This window comes from Vidua chalybeata, chromosome 1 (assembly GCF_026979565.1).
Source record: "Vidua chalybeata isolate OUT-0048 chromosome 1, bVidCha1 merged haplotype, whole genome shotgun sequence".
In the NCBI taxonomy this organism is placed as follows: Eukaryota; Metazoa; Chordata; class Aves; order Passeriformes; family Viduidae; genus Vidua; species Vidua chalybeata.
Genome location: NC_071530.1, coordinates 106731274 through 106756552, shown reverse-complemented (window position 1 = coordinate 106756552; position 25279 = coordinate 106731274). Strand labels below are relative to the sequence as shown.

At 41.0% G+C, this 25279-nt stretch overlaps 1 protein-coding gene and 1 long non-coding RNA gene across 5 annotated transcripts in view; one reads left to right on the top strand and one right to left on the bottom strand.

Moving 5' to 3' along the window:
* Positions 1 to 23259, top strand: part of OSBPL1A (oxysterol binding protein like 1A) — a 76074-nt gene extending 52815 nt beyond the window's left edge. For 3 of the 4 annotated variants that reach the window (XM_053962484.1, XM_053962499.1, XM_053962491.1), the window contains exons 18-30: positions 1015 to 1171; positions 6050 to 6125; positions 7679 to 7813; positions 10678 to 10775; positions 11471 to 11653; positions 12147 to 12254; positions 12346 to 12435; positions 12684 to 12810; positions 16096 to 16212; positions 16982 to 17105; positions 18798 to 18888; positions 19745 to 19768; positions 22093 to 23259. In XM_053962484.1, coding sequence (XP_053818459.1) covers positions 1015 to 1171; positions 6050 to 6125; positions 7679 to 7813; positions 10678 to 10775; positions 11471 to 11653; positions 12147 to 12254; positions 12346 to 12435; positions 12684 to 12810; positions 16096 to 16212; positions 16982 to 17105; positions 18798 to 18888; positions 19745 to 19768; positions 22093 to 22195 — 1433 coding nt within the window. In that variant the 3' untranslated portion in view covers positions 22196 to 23259. The remainder of the gene's footprint in view (positions 1 to 1014; positions 1172 to 6049; positions 6126 to 7678; positions 7814 to 10677; positions 10776 to 11470; positions 11654 to 12146; positions 12255 to 12345; positions 12436 to 12683; positions 12811 to 16095; positions 16213 to 16981; positions 17106 to 18797; positions 18889 to 19744; positions 19769 to 22092) is intronic. The other variant, XM_053962507.1, reaches the window with a different exon arrangement.
* LOC128798738 (uncharacterized) lies at positions 7824 to 10232 on the bottom strand. Its single transcript, XR_008434524.1, has 3 exons — positions 9950 to 10232; positions 9640 to 9760; positions 7824 to 8009 (listed from the first exon to the last, which is right to left on the bottom strand). It is a non-coding gene; the product is annotated as an uncharacterized LOC128798738 (long non-coding RNA).
* Positions 23260 to 25279: the final 2020 nt, after the last annotated feature.

The window sequence follows — 25279 nt, the reverse complement described above, 5'->3', positions numbered from 1 at the left end:
GGTTTTGAATTAGAACAAGCGTGTGAGAGAATGTCTAATTTTGCAATTATTTCTCTGGGGTTTTGCAGCCAAGAGCAACAGCATATGCTGGAATCAGTACTTAGCAGGAATAGCATCTACTGTAGATTGGGTCTACATTTTTCAGAATCAGTGAGGCTTGCATTAAGCTGTTTATAATTCAGTGTGGTACCTGCTTTCTGCTACAGAATTTTTCAAATGAGATAGAAGTGAGTTGTTCCCTCACTTCCTGGAACTTGCAATTGGATAATCCTTTGACAATCTTGTCAGCTTTGAAAGAAAACCTAACACAAAAATAACAGCCTTTGCCAGGAAATTTGTACCTGCTGATTTGGGGCAAGACTGTCTCTTCTCCAGAGCTGGACAAACACTACCTGACCAAAACAGTGGTTGGAAAGGTTTTGCTGTTGATGTTTGGTTTAGTTTGAGATGTGGTGTGGATTGTACTATTAACCTGCCTTCCACAGAACAAAGTTTATCTTGTTGATTGGCAAGCTTATCACTTAGACTTTGCTGGGACCTACGTAGTTGGTGTTATCTATATGATACATCCTCCTGTTCTTTGATACTTGTTCAGTGAGTTGGGAAGTGAAGGTTGGTGAACACCACTGAGAGTCTTAAGAGCTTAGACCTAACTGAAGAAGGAGTCATTATTCAAGGTACCTGTTTGTTTGGTAAAGTACTGGCATCTGTATGGCACTGGCACTTGTCCTAGGCAAGGTCAAGTAGCTTCAATTTAATAAATATGCCAGATTTTGGCTCAGTTTGGTAGAGGATTTTTAATGTTCTGTGGTCTTGCTTATTGTGCAATTTCTTTATGTCTAGATGCTGGGCTGCAGCGGTCTCTGGCAGTACTAGTTACTTACCAAATGGATGCTGTCATCAGGACACAGTAGGCTACTTAGGTTTCAGTTTTGTACAAGGCGGGGAGATCTGTTAGTGACTGAAGTCTAGCACAGGCGGTAGATTCATTAACATGCACCTGCTCTTTTGCAGATTCGGAATCTGAAAAATCATTAAGTGGGTTTGAAACAACAGCAGCCTACTCCTTAGAGGACAGCATGGATTCAAAAGATACAATAACTTCAAGCATGTCTGAAGAAAAGGTGTGTGGCAGTGGGGAGTCGCTGTCAAATGGAATCAAAAAACACAGGTAGGATGTTGTCCATTCTTAAAGTTAATATGCATTAATGGTAAGAGACCACAGGAATCTCTGAAAAGCTAACAGAAAACTTTTAAAACTTTGCTAGGGATGATTGACAAGTAACTGGTTGTGCTATGATTTTATAAAGACTGTTTTTCCAAGGTGTGCTTCTTTGCATCTTGATGATCCAATCCAAATAAGTAAAAAGAAAATATAATGTGCTGTTTAAAAATGGACACACTTGTTTTTTATTAGATCTTTTTGAAATCTATGTGGATTTTAATTCCTTTATTTATCTTTAATGACCTGTACCTCCTATTGCCTCTTTAATTTCGAGTTATTTGATCCTTCTGTTGGTATCAGGAATGAATGAAAAATATTGCTAGCCTGGCATCAGAAACTCAAATGTGAACAAAGGGAGTCTTATTCTAAAAGTCTCATCCATGTTTTATGTGCTTATTTTGTGTTGTCAAATGATCCATTTTTGTTTGTTTCCTTGCCGATAAAGGAGGACAATAGGTCTGGAGTTAATGAGATGTAACAGACACCACTATTCTCCAGTTTCAGTGAAAGGGCAATATAACATTTGTGCTACAAAGACAGACTTCAACATGTTTCAAAGAGACTATTCTGGAAGTGTTTTGGATGTACAGGATGATGATGGGGATGCCACATTTCTGTAAAACCAGGAAAATAATATTTAATTTTACAAAAGGAAGCTAGATAGGGTTTAATTACTTAGTGTCTTGATAGTTAAATTGCAATGACTGTTGAAGTGAGTTGGTAGCATCAGACCTGATGTTTCAAGAGTCAACCTGCACATATCTCATGCTAAACAAAGACTGAAGCAAATGAGGGCTTGGGTGGAGCAATGAGTGTTTTGGGGAGATAACATAAAGCAGCTGACTAAGCTTGTGTTGCTTTGTTCTTGTGCTGTTAGCAATGTGGTATTTATGGCCTTGGCTAAGTGCCTTCCCTAATTAGAGCAGGAAGTTCGGGAGTGGGGGAGGAAGCAGTAGGTGAAGGTGGACATCTGAATTGCCTTCACTGCTTTGGAAACAGTGAGGAGAGAGGATGCAGTACATAATAAACATGAAAATGATGGTGCATGTGCATGTTGACTTGCATTGTATTGAGGAGTTCAAACAGGAATTACTCTTCCATTTACTATAAAAAAGTTACTTGGCAACTTCTTGTAATGCTGCACAGTGCTGTCAGAACTGCAGGGAACAGGTGACTGGAGGAGCATTTCAGAGCTCCTGATTTTATAAAGAGTAATGAAAAGTAATAAACAAGTACATCTGCCTCAGTTGTTTCTCAGAGCAGCCTGTCTTCTAGTAGTAAAGAGAGCATAGGATGTTGGAGTAAAATGGGTGCATAAATTGGCTAATAATTTACTGCTAAAGAAAAGTGGAACCCTTTTTGAATTTATTTTGCATTTAGATAAGAATGTATAGCCTTATTTTATGTGACTAAATGACTATAGAATATATGGCTGTATTTTATGGGATTAAATGATTATAACAACAGTATAGGTTGAGCTGTAATGTTAGGCTTTTTTACCTGGCACTTTGGTGTCACACTGATGGTTGTCCCCAAGTATATTGATGCAAACTGTTTCTCCCCAGAAGCTCAGACAATTTACACTTCACCTCCAAGAAAACCCTCTCAGGGGATGTAAAATGTATGGTATTTTTAGCCTCTTTTCTGAGGCTGTTGGTAGTAGCCACATTTGGCCTGGTACAGCATCTGTTTCGTGTGACTTCAGAACCTGCCTGGAGCTGCTGGCTCCAATTTGTGCTTGTTTTGTCTGGGAGCTAGTTCTAACTGTGTGCTTGTGGCCAAATAGGCACTGCTTGTGATCCCACCTGGGTCTTTTTCAGAGCAAGAACTGTAACCTCTTGATGCTAGGCTAAGTGAGGGATTCAGAATGTTTTCACATCACTTAATTCCATTCTTACACCCTTGAGTTTGCTTATAACTTTTACTTTTTTAACTTCCATTTGTGTTAACGACATGGAAACAAGTTACTTAGAATATAGACCATATTAATTTATTTTGCTTAAAATCTTGATACCTCAGATGAGTAGAGGATCTGTACCTTTAGGTTGCACATGAGTTTACCTAACACTGGTCAGCCCACACTTTAAGTAAGATTATTTCCTGTCTTCATCTAGACAATCTGAGCTCTAATCTGCGCCTCAGATATTATTTGAGTAGTTGAGAGTTTCCCACACAAAAGTGGAAGTTGGTTTTTGCTTGGCAAGGGGACCGTACATGCTTTGGGTTTGGAAATGTAGGAATAAATGTATTGGTTCTAAGGAATTAAAAGTGTTGGGAAGTACATCTAGAGATGGCAGATAGATGAAGCCAGAACCATGTATAATCTGCAGACTTATTCTGGCTTTTTTTTTTTTTTTTTCAATGTTGTTTGCATTCTGCTGATTGTTCACAGAGTTGAGAGTAGACTTAATTTTTGTTAAACTTCTTGGGAGAGGATTTGAGAGATAGAATAGTACTGTAAATAATCAGGAAGCCTTCAAATCACTTCTTTTTAAGAGAGATTTTTTTTCATCTGAGCCAAACTGAAAAAAAAAAAAAAAAGGCAAAAAATCCCCACCCCTCAAAAAAGTCCAAGCAAACCCCCAAAACCTCCAGTGCATAAAAATTCTGTATTAAGCACCAGCATTTTACATCCACTTGTCTCTGCTGTTTCCTTCTTATTGCTAAATTTTGTTGTCAGCTTTCCCTTTGGTCCCTGCATTGGGGACCTTTCAGAATGCAAACACGTTTGTGTTCAACTTCATGGGAGCCAGGAGACTGTTTGTTCAGGTTGGCATGAAAAGCAAGTTAAATGTGCCTTTTTCACTCCATGTTTGTCCTTCCCCACAAGATTCCTGTAGCAGTTGATGTGTAATAGCTAATGCTTTGGGCAAGTGTTTTTGTCACTTAAAGCTAAAATTAACTTCCTGAGTTGTTTTTGAAATTGACATCTGAAGGGAAATTGTTCTATTCAAAAAACATTTGTTTAATCAGAGGGAGTATGTCAAGGTTAGTAGGCCTCAAGTCTTGGCTGCCTGCTTTTTGTCCACATGTCCTTACTTGTCCCTGGGATCTTCCTTGGTAGCTTAAAACTGCTTTGTTTTTTCAGTGCACGTGTGTGTGTGCACACGCGTGTGATCTAGAGGTTTGACTGCTATAGGCAACAAATACGGATGAGTGGCTGAAACTGAATGCCAACTTTTAAGTGATTAAACAAATTGAACAGAAGGGCAGATTAACTTAAATGAAAATGTAAGTTTTAGTATGTAAGGAAAGCAATTCTTTTGTATACTTCAGCAAACCAAGGGTTAATGTGCTTAACATGCAATAGGGCTTACTTAAACACAAATAGCCACTCTGCTGACTGCCTGCATTAAAGGATACACAGGAAAAACAAGTTAACATTACAAGTGAAGATAAGACTGAATAGTTGGTGGACACTGTCCTCTCCTGGACATATGTATCAAAACATCCACAGAAGTATTTTATACTTAATATTATTCAGGATGATCTGTTTCACAAAACATTTTTGACTCAGTGAAAAGCCAGAATAGGGAGTAAGTGGTGGTATGTTGGTCAATTAAAATAAATCCTCCTACCCACTCATCCTCTGCAGGGAAGCTGAGTGAAACAAGTCGGTGTTGGGCTTGTAGCTACTTGCTAACACTATAGTTTGCTACCATGAGGAGATCAGACATATGACTGGGTTTTTGATGGGATGGGACTTGTTTGATTTTAAGGAACATTTTTTGGTTTTGTTCTTTCTGAAAACTGAAGCAGCAGCCCTGGTAAAGGTGTAGGGGAGGTAGCACAGCAAGTAGGGCTCCTGAAACAAACAATTTTGCCTGAGTATTTTTTTTCCTAAAGGCAGTGTTTCTGTTTATCAGAAAGGTGGGGTGGAGAAGGAAGATACAGCCTGTTCACACTCTGGAAAAGATTGCTTTAGCTACCTTAAGCAGAGAGAAGACAACTTTGGTTAGGAGTGCAACACAGTAATTTAGAGTTAACTGAACTTCAAAACTTAATTGATTTATGCAGTTTGAGTGAGCTCTAAGTAATTTTATCTATTGATAAGAACAGAAAAATTGTGAATTTTGCTCACTGGCGGTGGGCACCGTGATCCAAAAATGGATTTGTGTTGTGGACAAAGGACTTTGACCAATATTTATGCTTTTCTAGAAGTAAATTGGATTGACAGTTGAGCTGGTCAGTAGCAGTAAGAAAACTGCTTGATTTCCCTTAAGGCTGAGAAATGCATGCTGTGTTCTCAGCCTAAATGCTGGTCCTTGAAAGTATGCTTATGACTTGTTTTGGGAAATGTCAGCCCCTTGTAGAACATGCTGCTCTGTTTGCTCTTCTTTAATGATGATGCTTTTTTCTGTTGTCCCTGAGGGCTGGTTTTAATACAGGCCATAAATGTCGTGGCACTTCATTGTCAGTATAAAGGTGGCTAGCAGAAAAACCCCAAAACAACCACACTGTTTTAACCCTGTTCAGATATAGTGAACATACTTGCGCACCTATTCAGTTAACTTCCATTTGCTCACAAAGACACACCTAAATATCTTAGTGGTGCCATTGTGAAAGCTGTTCTGATGACTGCTGTAGGCATTCTCTTCCTCTGGTGTTATGCAAAATTTATGGTTCTGGTTTTGGAGAAATTCATGTTTCTATGCAGGTAAAACTGTTCAAGTGCTTCAAAGTAGCACTATCATTCCCCTTGGGGTTTTAATTTAAAAATTGGGAAACTGTTACTTTCATAAATGAGCATTTGCTTTTCTTAGTCATGGTTAGTATTGGAAAACTTTTCTTACTTCTGCTTTTTTCCCTTCTTTCTTTCCACAGAACAAGCTTACCATCTCCAATGTTTTCCAGAAATGACTTCAGTATCTGGAGTATCTTAAGAAAATGCATTGGCATGGTAGGTAATCAGAAAGCTATGATAAAAAATGGGGAATTATTGTTTTATTGGAGGCCCAAATGAAAACTTGTTTGGGAGAAGAGGTCTTTTGTGTGTGTTTTTTTTCATTTGTTTATGGGGTTGGTTTGTTTGGTTTTTTTTTAATTTTCTGCTTATGCTTTATTTGCTTTCACAACTTAAGAAGGTAGGACTTGGTCAGAGCAATATTCTTTCAGTAAAAGTGTCTTGACTTGAAACCTTTAAGTACTTAGTGGGGGTTTTTTAAAATTAATTTTGACTGTGGAAAAAACCAAAACAACCCCAGCAAAACAACCACTTTCATTTTGCTTTTGTCTCTTCCCCTTAGTATCTGAGTCTTCCCCCTTCCATGGTGTTACTGACCAGACGGTGGCCAGATCAGAGTTAGCTCCTTGGCACCTAATCTGCTTTCAGCTAGGTGCGAATTGAAAAGAGCTCTTCTCTCCATTAGATCCTACAATAGGCTGAAAACACTTGCTGCTGATAAACCTCTGTCAGTCTCTAATGGTAGTCTACAGAAGGGAAAGTTTGTGGGTTTAGTTGCTGTTGTTTTCTCCTCCTCCCCTTGGTGTAGTTAGGAGCAGCATCAAGCAATGAGGTGTTGGAAATGCTGGGGAATGCCTGCGTCAGCAGCTCCAAGTCTCCCGAGTTGATGTGAAGTGTCTGAGGCTTCTCCCAGTGTCTTTAGTGGAAAAGTATTACAAAATACAAAGAACAGATTGAAAGCCTGCCTTGCATAAGGTATGTGCAGGAAAAAAAGGGTCTTAATTCTGCTTTGCAGCAATTGCTGCAGAGAAGTTGTAGTTGTGGGGGGCAGCAGAACTTGTACCAAAGCATCTGCCAAGGCTCCTGGTGCCAGGTGCTGCTGTTATGGCTCAGGACGATGCTGTTTGTCTCACCCTTGGCCAGCAGTCATATTTACACCCTTTTAATTTGCTGCTGCAGGCAGTTTAAACCATTGCTGTGTTATGCATTCAGAGGGCATGCTTTTTAGAAATGGAGAGAGAGAACAAACACCATTCAAACTGTAGGGCTTAGGAATAAATTCTTATTCCTGTTACAAACTCCCTTTCTTCTTCAGAATACAAAATCCCTCTTTTTGCCCTTGTATCACCATGTTTCCTTGCCCTTTCTCATTCTCTTCCCCCTACTTGCCCACCTGCCTCCAAAAAAGGATAATATGTTTAAGTAATTAGATGGTCTGTATCTATTTATAGAATAATAAATAACTTAGTCTTTCAAAGGGTCCTTAATACTTCTTTCCATTGTTTCATCTCACCTTCTTAATGCATTCACTGATAGGAAGTTTGCTGTTTGGTTTTCTTTTTGTTTTAAAAGTAGCCTTAGTGCCAGCACAGCTCTGCTTATCGAGCTCATAAGGGTTTTGTCCTTTCAGTATTAGCAGAGCCAAGTCAAGCACATTGCATTAGCACTAAGCATCATTTATTTTCGTAATAAGCCAATTACACCTGGGTTACTGCGGGTCAGTGTATCTGATCATTCATCTTGTAACACGAATTTCATTTGTGCATCAGGAGCTGTCGAAGATCACAATGCCAGTTATATTCAACGAGCCCCTGAGCTTCCTCCAGCGACTCACGGAGTACATGGAGCACACGTACCTCATCCACAAAGCCAGCTCACTTTCCAGCGCGACCGAGCGAATGCAGGTGCGTTGGCTTTGCTAGTTCATGCGAGCTCTTGGTGAAGGTTGTGGGATCTTTCTTCTTTATAGGTGGTCTCATTGTAGGAGGAACTCCTGTAACTTGCTGCATGTTGAGTTCTCTTATTCATTTACTAGTTTTGTTTATTGTCCTGGTTTTCACAGGGATGGAGTTCCGTTTCTTCCTAGAAGCTGGTATGGTGCTGTATTTTGGATTTAGAATGAGAATAATGCTGGTAACACACCGATGTTTTAGTTGTGCCTAAGCTGTGTTTACAGTAATTTAAAGACTCTTTGCTCCTTGTGTGCCACCCCACCAGTAAGGAGGCTGGGGGGGTGGCAGAGCTGGGACAGCTGGACCCAACTGTCCAGAGAGATATTCCATACCATATGGTGTCAAGCTTAGTACATAAACTAAGGGAAAAGTTGTCTGGGGAGCTGCTGCTCAGGGTCTGATGGGGCATCAGTCCCTGGGTGGTGAGCCATTGTGCTCTGCATTACTTGTGAAGATTATGATTCTTTTATCATTATTATTTTCCCTTGCTTTTCTGCCCTATTAAGGTACCTTTATCTCAACGCACTGATTTCACCTTTTTTATCCCCCCAGTCTATCCCCCATCCCATTTGGGTTGGGGAGAGGGGTGAGTGAGCAAATGTGTGGTGTTTATCCTACTGGGTTAAACCACAGCAGTCCTTCATGGCACCCCACAAGGAGCAGAGCTTGAAGGGTTGTGATAACAACGGATGTGACCAGAGCATAATAAAGCAAATTCATTATAAGCATTTATGATATTAGTTTGATAGTCTCTGGTTACAATGTTGATTTATTTGCGGCTGTGAATATTCCTGGAGCTGCGTTATGCAACATCTAACTTGCAGTATATGCTCCCTGCTGTGCTGTTTATCACCTCTGGGGGCTGGGTTAAGGTTAACATTTTGTTGTACTTTGTAACACTGTCTTATGATAGGATAGAATTCCTGGTGCCTCTGAGCTGGTACTTGTACTCAGCATTGCCAGCATTTCCACACCTTGGGAGCCATCTGTAGGAAACCATTCATAGTTACACCTTTTCCCTTTTCTCATCAGACAGCCAATCCACATAGGAGATACCTTCTTCCATCATCCCCTTCTCCTCCAGGCTAATTAGCTCTTTAGAATTTCGAATATCATCAGGATATCAAATCCACTTGTTCCTTTGCTGCATCTCATTCATGTCTTTCAGGTCTTGTTTACAGTTAAACAACTATTTGTGGATACCACCCAGAGATCTGCCCCAGGGCTGTGAGTGTGTGTGTGGGATAGTATGGGTAAGCAGTGGGAAGCAGTGGGCTTCTCCAGTGTTTTGAAATTTCACTCCTAAGCAAGTGCAGAATCCTGAAAAATGAATAAAATGCTTGGAAAAAGTATGCTGTCACCCTTGCAATTCTAGAGTGACACAAATCACTGCAAGGTGCTGGGGCCTGGCCCAGGCCTAATGAGCCCTGCTCAACACTGTTCAGTACCCTCAAGGGGAAGAGAACACCTCCAGATCTGACAATAAAAAAAGAGGCACTGGACCTACTCCAGCTCCTGTGTCTGGCACTGCTGCTGAACCTAAGAACCAACCTGTGCTGGTGTCAGTCACGCCTATACACAAGAGGAAGTGTTGGAAGCAAAAGTCAGCTCATTTAGTAAGGATGAGGGAGTTTCTTCCAAGAAGGAGCAGGAGAAAGATGTAGATAAGGCAGGCTAGTCTGAAGCAGGGCTGAAATGAGAGAACAGGAGAAAGAGGAGAGGTAGCTGCTGATAGGGAAGGAGGAAGGTGAAGAATTCATACATGAGGCAGTACCCACCCAATACCTGTCCCTGAGTGAGCTGCGAGATGCACAAAAAGATTTTGGCTGTCATCCAGGTGAACACGTTGTCACCAGCCTACTCCAATGCTGGGGTAATAACAGAGCCAGTAGTCTGGAACTGAAGGATAAGGAAGCTAATCAGGTAGGATCCCTTTTTAGGAACAGAGACAGTGACAGAGGGATTGGAAAAGTGACACAAGTCACTGTGGAGGTGACTCATGTCAGGTGTGAAGGAATGATATTCCTTCAAGGCCAATGTTATATGTTACCCAGACAAGTGGAGCATCTTGGAGAAAGGTATCAGTACCTGAGGGAAGTAGCCCTGCTGGAAGTGATTTATGATGACCTGGACAACAAGCAGCTATCCAGAGATGCACAGTAAGTCATGTGTATGTGACCCATGTGGTGGAAGTTTGTACAGAACCAGAACTGTCACAGTTTAAGCCCGCAGGCAGCTTCAATACTAGACAGCCACTTGCTCACCCTAATTCCCCCCACCTCCTCTATGGGATGGGGAATAGAACTGGGGGAGGGGGAGGGGGAGGGGGGGAAGAGAAGAAATAATAATTTGAATATACAAAACAAGTGATTCACAGTGCAGTCACTCACTGCCCACTGACAAATGCCCAGGCAGTTTCCAAGCAGCAGTAGCCCCCAGCCAGGTTTCTTTCCCCTCTAGGTTATTTACATACTGAACATGATGTCATATGGCATGGAATATCCCCTTGGTCAATGTGTCAGTTCTCCCAGCTGTGTCCCCTCACAATTTCTTGTTCCCCCCAGCCTGGTGGGGTGGTATAATAAGTTGAAAAGTCCTTGACTTTGTTGCTAGACATTGCTTAGCAACAACTAAAACATCAGTGAGTTATCAGTATTATTCTCATTCTAAATCCAAAACAGCACTCTACCAGCTACTAGGGAGAAAATCAGCTCTATCCCAGCAGAAACCAGGAGACCTGTCTAGGAAAATATTTTGATATTCTGTAACACTATGGCTACTGTTGATTAACTGCGTGATCTTACTCTTCTGAGCAGTGTGTTGCTGCATTTGCTGTGTCTGCTGTAGCCTCGCAGTGGGAACGTACTGGGAAGCCATTCAACCCATTGCTTGGAGAGACCTATGAACTGATCAGGTAATGAACAGAGCTGCACTGGAGGGTGGTATTCTGTGGCAGAGATGTTTCATTAGATTTGTTAGCTGGCTTGCAGACTGCACTTCAGCTAATCAGCTTTTGGCCATTCTCCTAGCAGCTGCTGCAGATGCATGCAATGTGTGTGTTGATGTTCACCAATTCACCTTTCAATGAAGAGAAACTGCTTAACTTTTCAATTCGGAGCAGACAAATGAAATTTTCCAGGTTTAAAAGCAAGTTTTATCTACAAAGTTTATTTTTTCCCTGAAACCTTATGAATGAAAAATGTGCATGGTACATAAGGAGAGTGTACAGGAGTGTTCAGAGTACCTAATAAGCAACATGAGTCTATTAAGGTGTAGGTGTACCTAAGGCAGATTTTTTTTTTCAGTTAATATTTTGGCCTGTGTTTAGGTGAAGATTTAAGAAAGAGATAAGTATCAAAAGTAACTATATTGACTTATCAGATCTGGTAGTTCTTGTTCCTTTTTTATATTAAGTCCTTAGTTATTTAAAATGAGGATGTTCTATGTTTTAGTTGATCTTTTCAGTTTAGCCTAGGCTTTTAACTATGTCTTGCACTGAGCACAGCAACTATGCATGGGTCCAACTATCTCTTTCACCTCAGGAAAAACAACTGCAACTTCACTACACTTGATACATAGATACATGATTTGGTTATCTTTATTTTGCAGAGATGATCTTGGATTTAGACTTCTCTCAGAGCAAGTCAGCCATCATCCACCAATAAGTGCTTTCTATGCTGAAGGCTTAAATAATGATTTTGTGTTTCATGGATCAATTTATCCTAAACTCAAATTCTGGGGCAAGAGTGTGGAAGCAGAACCAAAAGGCACGATGACGTTGGAGCTTCTTGAGTAAGTGAATCAGTAATAATTGAAGGGGTACAGTGCGTAATCCTTGATAATTAGAGTGCATTAGAGTCTTGGGCTTAGGAACGGAGGTGTCCAACACCCACATCCCAAAGCCTGAGGGCAGATCGCTTAGTGGGGAGAGGGGATGGAAAGATGAAAAGAGCTACCATTGTTTCCCCATACATGCTGAATGCTGCTAATAGCACCAGTGGGGACCTGGGCCTGGATGTTCTCCAAGTGCCTGGACATCAGCTCTGCTAAAGCCAGCATGCCTGAGTCCTGTTGGCTTTCCTCATATCTTTCCATGCTAACAGTGCCTGCACCAACTTGACTGTTTTAAGGAACTGGTAAAACCAGTAGCAATAGGTTAATAAACTTCTTGGGTTTATTGACTTTCTGCCATGCCCATTTCAAGACTTGGGATGATGATGGCTTATTGAAGAACAGACATCCTGTACACAGACACAGTATTTTAATTTTTATTCCCTTCCCTTAGGCACAATGAAGCCTACACATGGACAAATCCTACATGCTGTGTTCATAACATTATTGTGGGCAAACTTTGGATTGAGCAGTATGGAAATGTGGAAATAACTAACCATAAGTAAGTTAAGAGTGTGAGCACTTTCACTTCTGGCAAGTTTGAAAAGGAAAATCATTTGGAAGTAATTAGTGCTCTCTTGTTCTGCCTTTAGAACTGGTGAGAAATGTGTACTAAGCTTCAAGCCCTGCGGCCTCTTTGGGAAGGAGCTGCACAAAGTTGAAGGCTACATTCAGGACAAAAGGTAACAGCTAAATTCTAAATGGGAAACAAATGACTGCCCTTGGTTCTGCGGGGAGCTGTAGAACTGAATGCCTTTAACAGAGTCTATCAAGGGCATGAACCTGCAACAGCAGGGTTATGAATTCTGCAATACCAGTAATGGAGTTTTAAAGTTGTCCTCAAAAGTTCTTCTTTCACATATTTTTGTCAGAAATGGGGAAATAAATCTCTTTAAGCTCCTTTGTAAACTTAATCTCCTTTTTTTGACAGCAAAAAGAAACTCTGTGCATTGTATGGGAAGTGGACTGAGTGTTTGTACAGTGTTGACCCAGCTACATTTGAAGCTTACAAGAAAAATGACAAGAAAAATACAGAAGAGAAGAAAAGCAGTAAACAGGTATTAATCATGTAAAGAGTTGGGATCTCAAAAGCATGATAAGACAGCTAAATATTTTAGTAGCATTTAAGAACATTACGATTTCCTTCACTTATCTTCTCTTTCCTGGTAGGATACAAAACAGATTGGATGAGTACCAATATTAAGGGACAAAATGCTTTTTTGTTCCTCTTGAATTTGTATTCAAACTTCCCAAAACTTAGTGTGATCTAAATACTGTCTAGTTCATTATCTGCCTCTTCCTCCAGAGTTACATGGAGGAAATAACATATGCATTAGTTGGGCCATTTCTGATCATGTATGATAACATATTCTAGTGGGAGGATTTTGATTCTTAGAAGCAGGACAGATTAATTTCTTAACTTGATAGAAGATCATATTTCCCAGCTTTTACAAGGATTTTTTATTGCTTTCTGTTACATTTTCACAACTGTAGAAGTGCTGGCAATTTTTTATTTTTCTTCACAATTGATTTTTTTTTTTTCTCTTGTGAAAAAACTTCACTCATAATTGTTCCAAACTTTTGGTCAGCCGTAAGCTTTTTGTTTAGGATGAATGGTGATGGTGACAACATACAACCTGGTGAAGTACAGTCACTTGGATAGTAGTTTAAACAGAGATTATTCCCCTTTGGTTACTGCAGCCAGTTTTTTTTTTTTTTTTGTTGGTTGTTTGTTTGTTTTTTGTTTGGGTGTTGATAGTTTTTGAAGAAACTTATGAAGAAAAGAGATGGAGAACTCTGACAGCACTTGTGCCTGTACAGGTTCAGATTGTTGCTGTATCTGAGCTTGCTCCAGTGTTTGTCATCAGGAGAGTGGTAAAGCACTGGGGATTGCTGCTTCTCTGGGAGTCTGACCTGGAGAACTCTAGGGAGAAGGAATAAAGAAAAACACACCCTGTGTCTTTGTTCAGCTGCCTGATTGCATTTTCCAACAATGCTCAAGATGATCATTGCTTTTCGCTTTGAAATGCAGCATCCTGTTGCATAAAGCTCAAGCTGCAGTGTTGCTCTGACTCTAGGAAAATGCTTTTCCTACTTAATTAACAGAACTCTTTCTAGGTAGAAAACTGAAGGCTTTGTATGAACTAGGCTAGGTATGAACCAGGTAGTCTGTGCTGAATATGTACTCCCACTGCCCCTTGTGTCTAAGGAATTGGTATAGTCTATGTTTCTGGGGCATTTAGGTGAGCCAAGTCTTGCGTATAATGTCTGGATGTGGTTTGTCCCTCCATGGTAGTGAAGGATTCATTCGGGCATGAAAGTACATGGCTTTTTAAACTTCTCATTAGAATTTTCAGATTTATGTAGTTGTTTTCCAGATACTACTTCTACTACTTAGTGCTACATTGCTACCAGTCAAGAAATGCTTCTGCCTTCCTTGAGGGAACCTGCTCGGATGAGAGTCCTTTTGCAACTTGCTCCAGATTTTCCCCTGAATCCCTTTCATTTTTATAGGAATAAAACTTAAGGGAAAATAATTTTTCAGGGAACTAGACAAGCCTTCATGTATGCAAAGATGATATTTTACTAATGTCAGAAGAGTTATAGTAGACCCACAGCTAGACCAGGATGGTTCTGCTCTGAATGGAGTCTTTTTTTAATCAAGATGAAGCATTTTGTGCAGAATTTTCAATGCAAATGCATGGAAGAGAATAATGTAGGCAACAGCAACTGCCCTCACACGTGCCTCATTTACAGACACGTCATTTATTGCTTTTGCAGGTCTTGCAGACCTTGCTTTTGCAGGTCTGTTAAATATCCTCACAGCAATATACTGAATACTTGAGTAGCACTGAGCATAAAATACGGATCATTGTGGCAAGAGCACATGAAAATCCACATTTTACCTATTCCTCTGTAATTCTTACGCTATCTTAAAGTCTTGTATCCAACAAGGCAGAAATTGCATTGTATTGTAGCCTTTCTATAAAAGGATTGGAGTTTGACAGTCTGATATTGAATTGACTTTGTTTTGATACAAGGATAATTTTCTGCTGTGTTCTGCTTCAAATTCTCAATTTCTGAAGGATTGATCAGGATCATTTAAAGAACAGAATGACGGGTTGCCAGCACAGTTCAGATACAGCCAACTAAAAGCCCTGTTTGTCTTCCTAAGAGCTGAGGAGCTGAACCTGGTCTGCACATTGTTCTGCTGACTGTTCATTATTAAAAGCATGGTGAAGGGCTCCTCAGTGAAGCAGAATCCTTTCTACTATTTCTGATTTTCTTGGAAGCGTAACACGTGAATCATCTCAGAGGACAACTGAGTGCATGTTGGGTACTGGATGTTTTCAGTATCATCTGATGCAACCATGGGAGAGCAAAGCTTATTAGCAGCAGGTTTAAAGCTGCTGGCCTATAGCCAAAGTATTTAAAACATTAGTTGCCTTTAAGTTCGGCTTTAATCTCCAGTGATCTCTGAAACGTGCTGCTGTTTTTAGCTGTGATTGTGACACCAATTCTTGGGAGAGCCTTATTCATTGTCCAGCATGGCTTTAGTTCAATCTTCCAGCATCCGCTTCTGTGGTGGAATTAATGTCAGCAGCATCAGAGCCCAGCTGCTTTAAAGCTGTGTGTAAGAAGGGAAATGGTTTTGATCTAGTTCAGGTCATACCTACACTGTGATCACCAGTTACTCTCCTGCCCCAGTAACCCTCTGTGGAGTTTTTTACTTCCTGGGAAAAACATTTCACAGTCCTGTGGCTACAGCTGCCTCAAGGTTGCATGTGTCACCCTTCATACCCTTTCCAGAAGCTGTAGCTAGTTTAGGATATTAATTTCACATTTGCAGTTTGCCACTTCAGAGGTGCACTGGTTAACACAAAGGAACAGAGCAGTAGAAAGGGCTTTTTGTTGTGTACAAACTGGGCAGCATCTGCATTATGTGCTGGCGTTCCTTTGTTGTGGAAGGATGAGGAATGTGGCTTCCATTCTTCACCTTTAATGATGCAGTAGTGGAGTTAAGTATCAGGCATGAAAATGCTTGTACTTGAGGAAACAGGACATTGTTGAGTTGGAAAAATTGACATTTCTTAGCACTTGAACATCCAGCTTACATCTACAAAGATGTTGATGCAAGAAACTGTTGATAGTGTTCCATTGGGAGGGAATTGGGAGTATGTGTGCTATGTTAATGCCTCAATCCTTGACAAGAAGTTTCTTTGCTGAAATTACTCAGCTTTAGTCAAGGAAATAATTTTCTGTAAGTTCCAGTATTGGAATGATCGGTTGTAAATGGTTCATGACTTCAAAGAACCGCTTTTTTCTTTCTGTGCTGCCTTTAGGTGGGCAATACTGAGGAATCAGATGAGATGCCGTTGCCTGACTCTGAGAGTGTGTATGTTATTCCTGGAAGTGTTTTGCTATGGAAGATAACTCCAAGACCTCCAAATTCAGCACAGGTCAGCTATGCTTCTCCTTATTTAAAGTGTGTGCTATCCTGTTACTCTGTATGGTTTACACAAAGCACATCCATTTGTTGTCTTTGTCATTAGCAAGTCTAAATTTGCCTGTTTATTGCAACAAGCCTCCCCACCACAACTGTAGCTTTCTAATGTGGGGTTGGTAGTATAACTGCCACAGGGATCAGTTTAGGATTTGTGGAATTTCTCTGGAAAATGGGATGCTTCATGTAGATAGTGGCATGAGGCCTTTCCCCACTTCTTCTGTCCACCCTGTTTCCCCCACTGAGGCACCAGCCTTGTAAGAAATCACACTGAAGGGTGTTATTAGAGGCCAGACATTTCCAAGGACAGACCTGCATGGCACAAGTTGGTGTGTGAAGGGCTGCAAAGCTGGAGAACCACTAGGCAGAAAACAAGGGTATTATGTTCAGCTGAGAAGACAAAGAATTGGTACAGAAAAGATGCATTAATCAAGGGGGAAATCTCTCTACAGAGATAGAGAAAATACCAGTAGGACTGGAAAAAGAAGATAAGAGAAATAGTGCACTGAGTAATTGGATGCTGGCCTCCTTAAACAGAAACAGCAAGGATCACCTACACTGCCTGACAGTGCAGATTTGCTGGTATCTTGAGCAATCCTATATTGACTGATTAAGTAATACAAAAGCATTTGGATGTTTGTTTTTAGACAGCAGTTTCCTTTTGTATTAACAGAGTACCTAGAGGTGTTGTAAAATCACCTTTCTTCCTTTTCTCTGAATTTCAGATGTATAATTTTACAAGCTTTGCTATGGCTTTGAATGAGTTGGACAAAGAAATGGAGAGTGTCATTCCCAAAACTGACTGCCGGCTACGACCAGATATCAGAGCTATGGAAAATGGAGAAATAGGTAACTTCAGTTATGGGCAAAGGTGGTTTTATTTTTTCTTAAACCTGAGGGACTAGAGAAAAAGTTCTTAGATGAACAGCTAGAGGAAGTAGTCCCCCATGCATTCCTCCATGATGCCAGGCAGTAACTCTTTAACCCTCTGCAGGCTGTGTTGAGCTTCTGGTGTCACCCACCCGTAGAGGGGATGGTTGGGATGGAGGTAATCTTCAGTGACCTGTATCTGCTGCTGTGGTTTAGACTGGTGACCAAAGCGGTGTTGACAAACAATATCTGCAGAGTCTTAAGGAAATACTTGTGAACTTTTCAGTTTGTCTGTTTCCATCTGATGCAGAGGAAGTGTTTTGTTGTGCCAGTTCTGAGAATTGCAGTCAAAAGTATTGAAGTGAAACTGCAATGCCAAAAAATACACTTGATGCAAAATTATACTTCACTGGGAGTTGAACACTTCTGCTGTCCTAGAATAGTGAATTAGAAATACATGATGAGACTTCCAGTGAATAGGAGTAGTGTGCTTTTAGACTAATATTAAAGCAGGATGGTGAGCCTTGTAGACTAACAGTATGGGGACTCTCATTTTCTCTGGCTTGCTAACTGATTGGGTTAAGTCATGAAACCCTGATTTGTTTTCAGCTGTATAAGAGGGCAAAAACTGTAAGTAACTTGGTAAGTAGTCTGAGATCTAGCAATAAAAACCAGTGTCATGGTGTAACACAGTGCAGTTGTGCAGTTTTCCTTCTTTTTACTCAGAAGCTGATAACCATTTCTTTGAGGCTTCTAAAACAGATCACTGAATTCCCACAACCACTCTCTCCTGCCTGTACAACTGTTATGTGGCCAAGATGATGGATATATTTGGTTCAGAGCATCCCCAGTAATTAATTTGTCTGTGTAAAGAGCAAATAACTATACTGTTAGCAACAGACCATATTCCTTCATGATACACTAGCAGCGTGAAGTTTGTAGCAGCTAGTAATACACAGTGGGTTAGTAGCTGAAAGGGAATGGCTGATAGAAATAGTTAAGAGAATCATTCTTGGAAAACTTGTGTATGAAATGCTTTTAGAGGATTCAGGAAAGTGGGATTGACTTTCATCTAATCTGCTTCTGAGTCTGACTTACTCCTCAGACCTTCTGATCACCCTTTCTGGCAAGGAGAAGCAACTGCTCTGCTTGTTTGGGATGCTACATTAGTGTGTTACCAAAAAAAATGAAGGGATACTGCAGAGAGACAATTCTTTGTGATTTGGAAATAAACATTCCAAACCTCTGGTGGTGAGGAACCTAGGTGCTAGTAGCAACTTAACCCAAAACTCTACAAGAAGCAGGTAGCCCAATTTCTGAAATAAATTAATCGTATCTTCAGTTTCCCTACTGAAATAAATTCTGCATATGCCACGTCCCTTAGCTCACATTTGCTGTCATGTAGACACATTTCCAGGGTCCTCAGGCCATGGATTAATATATATTTCAGTCTTAAATACTAGGATGCCACTGGCTGATCTGTGCCACAGTTGGCCTGGCTTTGCTCTTAGACTAAACCAGTAACCTTCAGTGTTCAGTAGAAGGCTTTTTAAATGGACGTTTTTTACTACTGCCTGTTATTTATTTTCTGGGTCAGATGAAGTAATGTCCCTGTTTTATATATTGTGCTTTAACATCTTCCGTATTTTTGTGTATTTTTATTCCTTCAAGATCTGGCTAGTGAAGAAAAGAAAAGGCTAGAAGAAAAACAGAGGACTGCCCGCAAAAATCGTTCAAAGTCAGAGGAAGACTGGAAGACGAGGTTGGTGCCCTTGCCTCTGTGTGTGTGTAGTTACATAAAGGCTTTGAACATTCAAGTTAAGTGGCAGTCTCCACTGGTGACATGCAGTGAGTGTTTTGTCAGCATGAAGAGCAGACAGCATCAGGTCTGCAGTGCCACTGTTGTGTTTGCAGACTCAGTCCCAGCGGGATGTAGCACTTCCAGAGGGAAGCACCAGGCTTGCTCTTGTTTCCTTCCCTCACTGCTTGCACACCCATATGCAAACACTAACTATTGTCTTCTCTGAGTACTTCTTGGTTCTGACATGACAAAGATGTTACCTCTGACGGTTGCTTGTAAGGACTGTTGTTGCTGGTTAATTTATAATTGCCTCAAATTATAAAGAGAAAGAGGAAATGCTCCCTCCTTGTGAGCTTGCCCTTGACTTCTCAGCCCCATGGCTCTGTGCTGACAATGCTGTGTTCTCAAAGTTTATCACCCAGTTATCCAAGACCCTGCCTTCTTATGGAGGGGACCCCTAACTAGAAAAGAGGAGCTAAGGGAAAAGCTAGCATACAAAGGACCTGCTAGTGTTAGGGATTTTTTGGGGGGTTTTCTTTAAACTGTGAGGAGTTGGCTGGAGCTCTTACACACAAGCTGAGAAGAAACTGTGAAAACCTGATCTAATGAATCTAGTTTGACCAAAGTCTGTTTAAAAGCATAGTAGTGAGTTGGCATTATCTTCTCAGAAAAAGCAACAGTAGGGCTAAACTTTAAGCAAGATTCCTCTCTTCTCTATTATTAATAGTGTCAAACATTTGGGATTAAATATCTTTAAAAATGTTTGTAAAAATAAATTACGTTTTTCTTTTTTTTTTTTTTTTTTTTTGAAATGAAGTCACCCATCATCCCAAAACCCCAGGTTTGGACATGTCTGCCTTTGTATTTTTCCTGTGCCTGCTCTCCTGAAGTGTTTGGGTTTGTTTGCATAGAGACTGATGGAGAATAACATCTTTGTAAAGCTTCTACATGCTGGACAGCCTTGCACCTTTCGCTTCCTTTCCTGAATTCAGAGTGTTTCTAGCTCTCACCAGGTGTTTTCAAACCTGGGATAGTTACACAGTATTCTTCCAGGTACCTGAAGTAGCTTAAAAGTAGCCCTAAGCACCTGAGGCTGGAAATTGGGATTCTCAAGAGGTGATTGATGTTGAACACTTAATATTTTAGATGCTGACCGGTAATCTTAAGTCTTGAGTAAAAATATTTAATTCAGTTCTGAAATACAGCAGTGGTCTCTTAATTTTGATGCAGTCTGTCCCATCTTCCCCACAGCACTGACTGGTTTAGATCTTACATGTCTCTCAGACTTAGTTCTTCCCATTGCCTTTTCCCTTCCTATTGAAGTAGGTGGTCACTGGAGGAGGGGCACTCTGTCCTGACCTGTACAAGTGTTGAGGACACACTAATGAGCTGTGGGATAGTAGAATTTCTTAATCTGAGAGGTGAGCTCACTGTACTTATAACTCTGTCTCACAGCAAATGTTTGGCTTTAGCTCTGGAATGAGCTGCTGTCACCAGTGAACTGCACACCTAAGCCGATCCATACACCTCTTATTTAGGAATAGCTGACTCCTCCTGTGGGAGGTGAAGCAGGAGTGAGCTGTGTACAGTACCAGGGGTGAATGACTTCTGTTGACTTCAGTTAACCTAACCAGGGCAGCAGGAAAACCATTGGAGTGTTCACCTATTCAGTTACTCCCGGGAAGGCAGCACAAGGCATTTCTTCCAGCACAGCTCTCTCAAGTCCTTTGAGCCAAGCAAGACTTGCCTGTTAGCTGCCCTGCTTTACAGCATAACCCTGCAGTACTGGTGGCCTTTAGGCTTTTGCCTTTTAAAGAGTTCACGTCATAGTTGGTTCAAATGTGCTTTTTCTCTTCTGAAACATTATGGTGCTGGAGAAAGGAGGAGCAGAGTTAAACAGGCTGCCTTGCAGACAGATCATTTACTTAAGTGAGTGTGGTCACTATAGTGAGTCACACAAAGAAACAACTGGCTTCTGCGGTCAGTGAGGAGGTGAAAGGAAGCTGTGGAGCACATTACCACAGCAACAGCTTCTACCAAGCTGGCTTGTGCCATAAATGTGGCTTGGCAAATTACAGAAGGAAGTTAAAATGCTTGAGGTCTGGTACTGTGTGCTGTTGAGGCACAAGATTGAGAAAGTGGGCCAAACAGAAAGTGGCATTCATTGTGTGCTGTATGGTGCCTCCAGATTAAGCAGGAGGAGAAAAGAAAGAAAGCAGGTGCTCAACATCAGTGTTTCTATTAATAACAAGCTTAGTAAAAGCTTGCAAGTGTTCCATGCAGATGGAATCAGCTTTCTGGGCATTCAGATTGAGTCTCCTGCTGTCAACAGTGTAACACAACATAGTTAACTTGTAATAATCCAGAACTCTTCCTGCAGCCTGTGGATGATGTTTCATGCTCACTGAGGGTAGCTGGCACACTTGTTCCGAGTTACCTGCTGGTCAAACCAAAGGGAAGGAAGCAAATGCACAGGCAGTGGAAACAAGGACGAGTCACCTGGGAAGACTAGAGAGATGAGTTATATAGGGATGGGGTAAGGAAGGCCAAGGCAAAGCATGCAAAAAAAAAAAAAAAAAAACAAAAAAAAAAAAAAAAAAAAAAAAAAAAAAAAAAAAAAAACACAAAGGGCTTCTAAAGATATGTTAACCAGAAAAGAAAGGTCAAAGAAGGTGATGGTTTTTAAGGTGCTTTCCAACCCCAGTCACTCTACAATTCTATAATGAAGTGCATTGCAAAACAAGGCTTTAAAAAAATAAGGGGTAGTCTAGATCCAGGAATATTTGTTTTCAGGACTGCAGTGCTTGTGGTGTTTACATGTCTTGTAAAAACTATTACTGCTTGTGCATGCCAGAATGGTTTTTCAAAACTGCTTTGAAATAAAGCTGTATCTGTTCTTTCTAACGCAGTAATCTTGGCAGCTTCAAATGGCAAAACTCTGGTGTCAGTAATTCCATCTCAGAGATGTTTAAGCAGTGTTGCAAATGGGGAAATGTAGTCACTGATGATGATTTTAAACTCACAAATTTAAAACCAAGAGGACTCCTGCAACAATTATTTTGTGTTGTGTATTTTATATCATCTGTTGAAGATGCAGCAAAGCAGTTCTGAACTCTTACAAGTGAGTCTTAATAGCTTACTAACATGCTGTGTGTTTCCTTGCAGATGGTTCCACCAAGGCCCCAATCCCCACACTGGTACACAGGACTGGCTTTACTCTGGCAACTACTGGGACAGAAACTACTTTAACTTGCCTGATATTTATTAAAATGCAGTAAGGAGCCTCTGACTGATACAACTAAGTCTTAATCTGTTTTAATGTTTTCCCTTGTTCTACTTAATCTCCTGAAAATACTGACGCGTTATCAAACAGAATATTAAGCATCTCTGCAATAAATCTGGTGGTACATGGTCTGCAGTCCTAAAGGTAGGGGAATAACTTTTCTGGCTGATGGTGGGTCCTGCATGGACAAAGTTGCTGTGGTTTCAAGCTGCCCTGAGTACACCTATATTAGGTTGTGGTGTATGAGGAACAGAACACCTTCAGCTGTTCTGTGAATACTTTATTTTGTAGATAACATTGGCACAAGTAAAATTGGTTTTATTTATTGTGACATGGGAATGTTTAAAAAGCACACAAAGTAATTGCAATATTCTGCTCTTAAATGAAGAAAAGGGTGTCACTTCTGTAAAGATGTAATTTTTCATAAAGTGACTTTCCTTTTGCTAAAGTAATTCCCTTGAAGCCTGAGCTCTGCTCAGGAGATTCCAGAAGTGTTCCCATCTCTGGAGCAGTATTGCAGTTGTTTAAGCTGGTAACATTACTCAGAGGTTATTTATTCAATGTTTTGTGCAGTGTGTTTTGAATTTTGCTCTCCTGTTTTGCTACCAACCTTATGATTTAAGGAATTAAGAGCCATTTAAATATCTACAGATTTGATTTGAACTGCACACTAGTAACAGGTTTTAAAAGAATCTGTTTCATGCACTAGAAGTTCCGGTGCCCAGCACCACTGCAAGAACCTAATCAGTCCAGGAATGACCTGGAACATGGCAGGGGGACAGGACTGTGTCTGTACTGTGCAAACTCCCTGCGAGGAAGTCTTGTGCATTTCAAAGGTAGTACAGCACCTCAGTGAGGCCTCCTGTGCACACAGCTGCTTTACCCCTTTTCAGTGGGGTGCATTCAATCTTAGTCTGTTTATACTGAACTGTGTACAGAGCTTCTAGAGGGCAAGCTGCTCTTTGTACAGTATTTTAACTGCTGTCTGGAGGTTAGTGTTAATTGAATAATTTAATTGCTACTAAATAAAGGCTTCGAAACTTCTTGCATCTAGTCTAAAGTGAGTGGTGTTCAACAGTGCTGACCCCTTCCGAGGAAGCCTCATCGAAAACCTGCTGCAGTGAGGACAAGGTGGTATGTTTCTCTGTGCTCCAGGGACCTCTCTTCTCCCTAAGCAAGGAGGAGTCTCTTTCTAGGGGGTGGGGAGGGCTGGGGAACAGAGCTTCCTGCAGCTTGAGCTTTGAGTGGACTACTGAAACTGTTAATAAGGCAATGAGATGCTTTCTATTTTTATTCTAGGCACTTCTCACATTACTCAGGTCCTGATGCTGAGACATATTTGCATAGATAAGGGAAAGCTTTTTCCTTGGCAGCCTTTCCTGTGAGGGGCCAGCTCTCACAGTGACCAGTAGATGCAGGAGTTTAATACCTGTTCTATCTGTAGGAAGCCTCTACTCTGGCCAGACCTTCTTGAAATCTGTCTTGACTGCTATGCAGCTTCCAGGTGTGAGTCTGAGTTCCGCAGAAGCAGCCTGGCGGTTGGGCCAGTGCAGGTCACACAGAACTGAACGCTTAGTGCCAAAGAAAGCAAAACATTTAGTTCCTGCCTGCCCCCCATGACTACACCATGTCAGCACAGTGAAAGGCTGGGTGGCTCCTCACTGGAACAGCTCCAGCAGATGTGGCAGTGGGCACAGTTCACACAAAGCTAACACTGGGGATGTTCAACATGGGAATGTAGTTCTAATTGCTGGTGCTTTATTTTGAGCATTTGCTTAACATAATTTGATTTATTGCAATGTAAACTCCATCCATCCTGACTCTTTCCTGAAGTGCAAACAGCCTCACTTCTCTACCAGTTTAAAAACTAACATGAACTCAGGCAAGTGTGGAAGAACTACTTTAGGTGCTGCCTAAATTCACTCCAGGGAGAGGGTATTTTGCCTCACTCTGAGTAGTACACAAATGCTAAAAGTTCACGCTACAGGCAAAATGATGCTTATAAATATGAGGTTAAAAATGTGGTTCTTTCAGACTAAAATCAGAGCAGGACTTGCAAACAATAACAAGCAGAGGAAGGTAGTGTGGGTGTGTTATATAGGACAACTAGTTTAACCAATCATCTCTATTTTATTTTGAAAAGGGATAAATTAAGTTTCCAGTAGTAAAACCCAAACAGTAGCATGTTCCTATGTAGGAAGCAAGCACTGTTCTTCAGTACCCTGCTCTGTGCATGGGGTCTGATGTAATGGTAAGCTGTCCTTGCAGTACTGTAACTTTCTGCAGGGGCACTTACTCTTGTGTGCTACTGCCAGCTGGTCTTTGCAGACGTTACATTAGCCAGATGGCAACTGGGAAAACACTGGCTGTGCATGGCTTATCTGCACATTCAGCTGCAGAATTAGAACCAGGGCTTGCTGATTTCTCATCAGGGAATGTAGTGGATCTCCTCCTTGCACCGGCATCTGGCTGTCCAAACACGGCATGGGTAGAAACAGGTTTATAGTCCTGGGTGTTTTGAACATCAGAGCTCACTAGAACAAAAAGTGGAGAATTTCCCAACTTCATTTTTCTTGCATCACATAATTTGGACCAGGTGTTTGTGACAGCTGACCTTTACTGTTAATCTTTTCCCCTGGAAAAGCTGAGCATTGCCCAGGAATAAGGACCCCCACCTCCAGCAGGACAAAGGCTTCATGGTAATTTTTACCTTGTCTCAACTAAGTTAGACAATAGAAAGTCCATAGATTAGAGTGTGGCAGATGTCCCAGGCAACTGAGGCTAAAAAGACAGAAACAATTGTTGGAATCAGGAGCAGTTAGTTCCAGTCATATTGTAAATCTTTATGTCTTAAACCAACACATCTAGACCTAGGGAAAGCAAGCATGATACAGAAGGGATCTGGGACAGAAACACCATTTGTTACGTGGGTGACAAACATCTGCAACCTAGAAAATAAAATGTTGTCAGAGCAGAAGCTATTTTGTCTGGTATTTCTGAAACTGAACTTTGACAAACTTGCCTAAAAGTTTAAGTTTTTTACAAAAAGCCACTGTTAATCTAGAAATC